At 52.1% G+C, this 7,981-nt stretch overlaps 1 protein-coding gene across 13 annotated transcripts in view; it reads left to right on the forward strand.

The window, feature by feature from the left end:
• Window positions 1–7,981, forward strand: part of PALD1 (phosphatase domain containing paladin 1) — a 142,160-nt gene that overhangs the window by 100,223 nt on the left and 33,956 nt on the right. For all 13 annotated transcript variants that reach the window (XM_028481342.2, XM_028481343.2, XM_055081132.1 and 10 more), the window contains one exon: window positions 4,853–4,993. In XM_028481342.2, the coding sequence (XP_028337143.1) occupies window positions 4,853–4,993 (141 nt within the window). The remainder of the gene's footprint in view (window positions 1–4,852; window positions 4,994–7,981) is intronic.

Below are 7,981 nucleotides of genomic sequence, written 5' to 3' on the forward strand. Positions count from 1 at the left end.
TTTGTTCTTCTTTCTCTAGTTCCTTTAGGTGTAAGGTTAGATTGTTTATTTGAGATATTTCTTGTTTCTTGTTTCTTGTTCCCTCTTAGAACTGCTTTTGCTGCATCCCATAGGTTTTGGATCATCATGTTTTCATTGTAATTTGTCTCTAGGTATTTTTTGATTTCCTGTTTGATTTCTTCAGTGATCCTATTTAGTAACGTATTGTTTAGCCTCCAGGTGTTTGTGTTTTTTGTTTTTTTTCCCTGTAATTGATTTCTAATCTCATAACATTGTGGTCAGAAAAGATTCTTGATATGATTAAAATTTTCTTAAATTTGCTGAGGCTTGATTTGTGACCCAAGATGTGATCTATCCTGGAGAATGTTCTGTGTGCACTTGAGAAGACAGTGTAATCTGTTGTTTTTGGATGGAATGTCCAATAAATATCAATTAAATCTGTCTGGTCTGTTGTGTCATTTAAAGCTTCTGTCCTTATTTATTTTCATTTTGGATGATCTGTCCATTGGTGTAAGTGAGGTGTTAATAATTTTTTATTTTTTTTTTTGCGGTACGCGGGCCTCTCACTGTTGTGGTCTCTCCCGTTGCGGAGCACAGGCTCTGGACGCGTAGGCTCAGTGGCCATGGCTCACGGGCCTAGCTGCTCTGCGGCATATGGGATCTTCCCAGACCGGGGCACAAACCCGTGTCCCCTGCATCGGTGGGCGGACTCTCAACCACTCCGCCACCAGGGAAGCCCTCTTGTAACGTTCTTTATTTTAAAGTCTTTTATCTGATATGAGTATTGCTACTCCAGCTCTCTTTTGATTTCCATTTGCATGGAATATCTTTCTCCATCCTCTCATTTTCAGTCTCTATGTGTCCCTAGGTCTGAATTGGGTCTCTTGTAGACAGCATATATTATATGGGTCATGTTTTTGTGTCCATTCAGCGAGACTGTGTCTTTTGGTTGGACATTTAATCCATTCACGTTTAAGGTAATTATATGTATGTTCCTACTACCATTTTCTTAATTGTTTTGGGTTTGTTTTTGTAGGTCCTTTTCTTCTCTTGTGTTTCCCACTTAGAGAAGTTCCTTTAGCATTTGTTGTAGAGCTGGTTTGGTGGTGCCGAATTCTCTTAGCTTTTGCTTGTCTGTAAAGCTTTTGATTTCTACATTGAATCTGAATGAGATCCTTGCTGGGTAGAGTAATGATTGGTTGTAGGTTCTTCCCTTTCATCACTTTAAATGTGTCATGCTACTCCCTTCTGTCTTGTAGAGTTTCTGCTGAGAAATCAGTTGTTAACCTTATGGGAGTTCCCTTGTATGTTGTCTTTTTTCCCTTACTACTTTCAATAATTTTTCTTTGTCTTTAATTTTTGTCAGTTTGATTACTACTGTGTGTCTTGGTGTGTATCTCCTTGGGTTTATCCTTCCTGGGACCCTCTGCGCTTCGTGGACTTGGGTGGCTATTTCCTTTCTCATGTTAGGGACTTTTTTTTTTTTTTTTTTTTTTGTGGTATGCAGGCCTCCCTCTGTTGTGGCCTCTCCCGTTGCGGAGCACAGGCTCCGGACCGGACGCGCAACCACTGCGCCACCAGGGAAGCCCTTAGGGACGTTTTTGACTCTAATCTCTTCACATATTTTCTCGGGTCCTTTCTCTCTCTCTTCTCCTTCTGGAACCCCTATAATGCGAATGTTGTTGTGTTTAATGTTGTCTCAGAGGTCTCTTAGGCTGTCTTCATTTCTTTTCATTCCTTTTTCTATTCTGTTCCACGGCAGTGAATTCCACCATTCTGTCTTCCAGGTCGCTTGTCCTTTCTTCTGCCTCAGTTATTCTGCTATTGATTCCTTCTAGTGTATTTTTCACTTCAGTTATCGTATTTTCACCTCTTTGTTTGTTCTTTAATTCTTCCAGGTGTTTGTTCTTTAATTCTTCTAGGTCTGTTAAACATTTCTTGCATCTTCTTGATCTTTGCCTCCGTTCTTTTTCCGAGGTCCTGGATCATCTTCACTATCATTATTCTGAATTCTTTTTCTGGAAGGTTGCCCATCTCCACTTCATTTAGTTGTTTTTCTGTTTTTGTTTGTTGTTGTTGTTGTTTTTTTGTTTTTTTTTTTCGCGGTACACGGGCCTCTCACTGTTGTGGCCTCTCCCGTTGCGGAGCACAGGCTCCGGACACGCAGGCCCAGCGGACATGGCTCACAGGCCCAGCTGCTCCGTGGCATGTGGGATCTTCCTGGACCAGGGCACGAACCCGCATCCCCTGCATTGGCAGGTGGACTCTCAACCACTGCGCCACCAGGGAAGCCCTGGGGTTTTATCTTGTTCCTTCATCTGGTACGCAGCCCTCTGCCTTTTGATCTTGTCTATCTTTCTATCTGAATTAATTTTTGTATGTGGTATAAGGTAAGGGTCCAAGTTCATTCTTTTGCATGTGGATATCCAGTTTTCCCAACACCATTTGTTGAAAAGAATGTCTCTTCCCCATCAAATGTTTTGGCAAAAATCATTTGACCGTATACACGAGGGTTTATTTCCAAGTCTACACGTCGGTCCCTCAGATGTGATAGTTAGAACTCTCTCTACTCACACTCACTCCTGTGCCAGGAGCTCTGTGTGTGCTCCCTTCTTCACCCTTCACAGCTCCCAAGAGTTAGGTGCCCTTATTACTCCCAGTTGATAGATGAGGAAACTGAGGTGCTGGGAGCCAAGCTCATCACCCTAGAACCACGTCAGAGAGGTGAAGGGGTCAGGGCACAAGCCAGGTTGTTGACCTCTGAATCTGTGTTCTAAAGTTACATCATGTGACCCAAGGATGCCCCTGTACCCCCATCCTTACCCACCCCAAGACATGCTCATGTCTAGACCAGCTTCCTTTGTAATTAATTCAGGCCTATTGATCCCACAGTCCAGTGGGGAACATTCAATAGACTGTGAAGAGTGCTGAAGTAGACATCGGTTCTGAGTGCTGAAGGTGCAGCTGGGGGAGCCCAAGAGGGCTTTGTAGAGGAGGTGACATTTGAGTGCATTTTAGAAAGATGAGTGAGTCTGCTGGGGCTGGGGGGAGGGATAGTGTGCAGAGGGGATCAAACGTGCAAAGGAGAGAGTCTGGAAGGGGCAGGACCTGTGGAAGGCTGCAGTTGGCCAGAATGGAAGGAGGCAGGGCTGAGGTGGGGGCCCCGACTGTGAGGACCCTGGAAGACCACACTGTGTGTTTGACCTTAACCTTGGGGCCAGCAGAGAAGTAGGGGAGGTCGTGATCAGATTCTCATTCTGGAGGCCAGTGTGTGGAGGACGGTGTGGAGGGGAGAGCCTGGGGCCTGAGTGAGGCAGGGGCCGCCCGGTGAGCAGGAGCCCAGTCACCATTGGCTGGTCTTGGGGGCCATTGGTTGTGAGGCACAGAGGGAAGACACCCAGGATGAGCTCAGGTTTCTGGCTGGTGCTGGTGACAGCCAAGGAGTTGGAGAATTCAACGGGAGGAGCAATTTAGGGGGAGAGGCTAGGAGTTTGGTTTATTGCATTTGAAAAAGCTGCAGCCCTCTGCCTGGGGACCTGCCCCTGGGCCGTCCTGGGGACCTACCTGTGGTCCACACTCCTCTCAGGCGAGATGTCCGACCCAGAGCTTGGGATCCGGGTGTGGCCTGAGCCGGATTAGCTGAGGGTCCTCCCAGGTGATGGGTCCTCTTCTCCCACGGGGCTGTAGCTCCACCCCTGCCGGTGTGCCAGCCCTGGGCCAGTTCCTTCTGAGAAACGCAGAGGTGAGGGAGCGCCCTCCCTGCCAACGATCCCGCTAGGGCCCAGTCATGGAGATGGATCCGATTGAGAGAAGAGCTGAGTTGGGTAGGGTTTTGGTCTTTCGTTCATTTAGCATCATCCACGGGGCGCCTCCTAGGTGGAAAAGCTGTTGCTCTCGGGGATTAGGGAGCTTCTTGTCTGGTGGGGAGCGGATGTGAACAAGTGGGGACACGGATGGATGGGATGGATGAGTAGGTGGAGGTCGACTTTGGGGCTCTGAAAGGACCGTGCGGGCTGTTGGGGTGACTGAGGGGGCTCCAGGAAGGCGTTGGAGCCCTGGGGGGGTTATGAGGGAGGCTGGCAGGCAGGTGGGGTCAGGCACTGGGGGACCTTGTAGACGTGGGGAAGCTTTCGGTTTTTATGTTGAGTGCAAGGGAGCCAGGAAGAGAGTGAAGCCCGGGAATTACAGAAACAGGACGTGCTCACACTTATACTTTCCTATGGCCTCTGGCTACCAGCGAGGAGGAGAAGGAGGGGCTGCTGCAGTGGGGGTGGGAGGTGCTGGAGGCCTGGGTTGGTGCTGGCGCAGGGGCTGCAGGGTAGGCACATCCAGAGGGGGGTCCGCAGGGGCGTGGTCGGGAGGGTGACTGCGGGGAGGATCCCTGCCCTGCAGAGTGATCTTAACGGGCCTCAGTTTCCCCGAGTAAAGGGGGGCTTACTTCAGGTGAGCAGGGTCCACACTGGGTTCCCCAGAGCTCGGTGTTTCCAAAGTGCCTGCGGGCTGCTGCCGGGTGGAGGGAGAGCCAGCGAGGCCCCAGCGTAGGCCTGTCCTATCCCCCGCCTCGCCCCGCCAGCCCCAGTTACATGACAGCTATCTGTTTTATGGGTTAGAGTCCTGGATAAGGCTTCGTTTGAAGCAAGGTTCCTGCTGCTTAAACAATAAGCACCTCGGGAGCCCTGGCCTCAGAGATACGGAGGAACGCCCTTGTTCCCTGCCCCCATCTGAGAACCAAGGTGGTCAGGGCCTGGGCCTTGAGACCAGTGCGGCCCTTGGTGTGGGTGAACCTGTTGCCGGGGCTGGAGGGCCCCCCACCTTGGTCTTCTCTCTGCTCATCCCCCTCCTCCGGTCCCAGGTGGTGATGAAGGTGGTGCAGCTGCTGCCTGATGGACACCGCGTGAAGAAGGAGGTGGACGCAGCGCTGGATACAGTCAGTGAGACCATGACGCCCATGCACTACCACCTGCGGGAGATCATCATCTGCACCTACCGCCAGGTGAGCCCCGGCCCGGGTGCCGTCCCCACGTGCAGAGCCCAGGAGGCGGCCACCGTGTGTGTGAAGGCTGGGGACCCCACGGGACCCACAGGGGCTCTCGGTCACTTCTTCACCTTCTGGAAGCGGAGGTGATCCCGGACATGGAAATATGGCCAGCCCCGGCTTGTCCTGGCTGCGTTCTAGAGCGCGCGGTAGGGTGTGTGCGGGGGTGAGGTTCAGGGTATTTAGCAGCTGCTGCGGCTCTGGGACGCGTCAAGGATGTGACCAGGCAGGAGGAGCACCCTGTCCTAGGTCCCTGTGGTGCCAGGCATTCACCCTCCGGTTTCTGGGCTATGGGGGCCCTGGGGGTCCTGGGCAAGAGGCAGGTTGGTAGATGGGTCCTGGAGAGCGGCTGTTTAATATCCGGCGGGGAAGCTGTTCAGTGTTTTCACAGCTGATGCTGCCTGAGGGACTGGGCATTCAATAATACAAATCAGAAGTTTCCTAAAGAAGTCCAGATTTCATATAAACATTCAGATTTTTAGCCTATCTAGAAAAAATGTGCCCTCCAGTCGGCTGTGGTTCCCCGTGCTCTGTCACATGTGGCCCAGCTGGTGCAGTCATGTAACCCGCCGGGCCGCTCTGGGCATCAGACTCTGTGGCCTCTGGCCTCTGTGTGGAGCACGCTGACCTGTTCTGTTCTCCTCTGGACCAGTGAACTTGCTGGCTGCTGGAGAAGAAGAGGGTGCTGGGGTGGGAGGGAGCAGCTGTGGGGGGAGCCGAGAAGACTGAGCCTGAAGTGAGGGAGCACCCCTCTGGGTGCCGACCTTGTGCTCTCTGCTGTGGGCCAGCAGTCCCCAAGGTCAGCTTCCACCTGTGGCCCCTGCAGAGAAGAGGCAGCTCCAAGCCAGCCCCACGCACAGCCTGCACCTGGCACATGTTGTGAATGGCTGATCCAGGCCAACCTTTGCTTAGGGTCACCGATCAGACCATGGTTGGGAAAAAGGGTGTTGGGCTAGAGGCAGGCCATCTGGGGTCAGGCTATGCCCAAGGTCAGAGGTCACTTGGAAGGGCTGCCAAATTTGGGGTGGGGAAAGGGGTTAAGGAGTTTCAGAAAATGGACTTTGCTGAGCTTTGGAAGATGGGCTCATTTTCCCCAGGGCCAGCAGCCCCATTGTATATCCCCTTTGGAGTTGCCTGTGGGTCTCACTCATGGTGGTCTCGTATGCTGCCACCAGGTGGCAGCAGTGAACTGAGAGCCTGAGCTCCTCCTTTCAGGACACCCCGAGAGGGCGGAGAACTGACGCTTCCATTTCTCTCTGTAGCTGGAGGCCCGAGTAGTTGAAAAAGGATGCCTAGCCCTGCTTCAGAGCACCATAGGCCCTCTCCCCACACTGACCACACACTGTCAGAATCCCCCTCTGCACAGCCCCTTCCTTCCGGCCCTGCTAGCTCTTCACTGCCTTTCAGGGCATTTCAGGGACCGCCCCCCGCCAAAGGTGACAGGCCCTCCCCTCCTCTGAGCTCTGCAGCCATGGATGTTCATTGTGGGGCACACCGAGGGTGCAGCAGGGAGCATCAAGGGGACGTGAGCCTTGGGAAGAGAGGAGAGGTCCCACAGAGCTGGCCTTTAACAGTCCCCAAATAATGAGAGCCAGGCGAAGGCGCTTCAGGCGGGAGGAAGCGCCTGGGCAAAGGCCAGGAGGCCGAAAGGTGCGGAGCGAGTTCAGAAGCAGTGAAGGCGCTTCGGTGCCCGCGAACACAGTTGTGTTGGAAGTTGTCAGAGATGAGGCTGGGTGGGTGAGTTAGCTCTACTCTGTTGGCAGCGGGAGGGAAGGGTGGTGTGGTTGGGGCTATGTTCAGCAGTAGATGCTCTGGCTGCCTTTGGGGTGTGGGGTGTTTTAGTGGAAGCAGAGCCAGCAGAGGACTCTCGACCCCTCCCCGCCAGGCCAGCCCCCTCACCTCCGTTCCAAAGGCTGGGATGGTGCCAGCCTCTGCAGTGGGAGGAGGGGAATCCCTGAGACCCATTCCTGGGCTTCCTGGTGTTGGTGATGGAGGGATAAGGGTCCGGGGCAGAAGCACGATGTAGAGTCATTCCCCAATGTGGCCACCAGGTGGCACCAGCGAGCTGAGATCAAACTCTCAAAAGAGCTGAAGAGGAGGGGGGCCTGAGACACCCTCTAATCCAGTTCTTCTCACCCTGGCTGCGCGATCGATTCACCTCGGAGCTTTAAAACAGGCCCATGCCTGAGCTCCATACCCAGAGAGTCTGACTTAGTTGGTCTGCTGTGGGGGCCGGGGTTATGGAGCTTTTCTTAAAGTAACTTAGGTGATTCCAAAGTACAGTCAAGGTTAAGTACCACGTACTCTAAGCAGGGGTTCCCAACTTTAGTGAGGTTCAGGATCACCTGGAGGACTTGTTAAAATTCATATTGCTGGGCCCACCCCCAGGCTTTTGATTCTGTAGGTCTGGGTGTCTAGCAAGCTCCTAGATGATGCTGATGGTCCTGGGTGGGGACCGCACTGCGGGTTCTGATGCTGTAGTGTCTTGCCCTCTTGCTCTCTCCTTTTTATAACAGCTTTATTGAGATGTAACTCACACACCACACAAGTCACTTATTTAAAGTGTGCAAGGCAATGGTCTTCAGTACATTCACGGAGTTGTGTAACCATCGTTACCACAATCAACTTTAGAACATTTTCATCACCCCAAAAAGAAACCTCTTGTACACATCAGTAGTCGTTGCCCGTTTCCCCCTCTCCAAACCCTAGGCAACTGCCAGTCTACTTTTGGTCTCTGGGGATTTGCCTATTCTGGATGTTTCATATAAATGGAATTATACAATATTTGGACCTTTGTGACTGGCTTCTTTTACTTTGCGTAGTATTTTTGAGGTTTATCCACGTTGTAGCATGTATCAGTATTTCACTCCTTTTTTTTTTTTTTTTTTTTTTTTGTAAGTGGGCCTCTCACTATCCTGGCCTCTCCCATTGCGGGGCACAGGCTCC

Source organism: Physeter macrocephalus, chromosome 20, assembly GCF_002837175.3.
Source record: "Physeter macrocephalus isolate SW-GA chromosome 20, ASM283717v5, whole genome shotgun sequence".
Lineage (NCBI taxonomy): Eukaryota > Metazoa > Chordata > Mammalia > Artiodactyla > Physeteridae > Physeter > Physeter macrocephalus.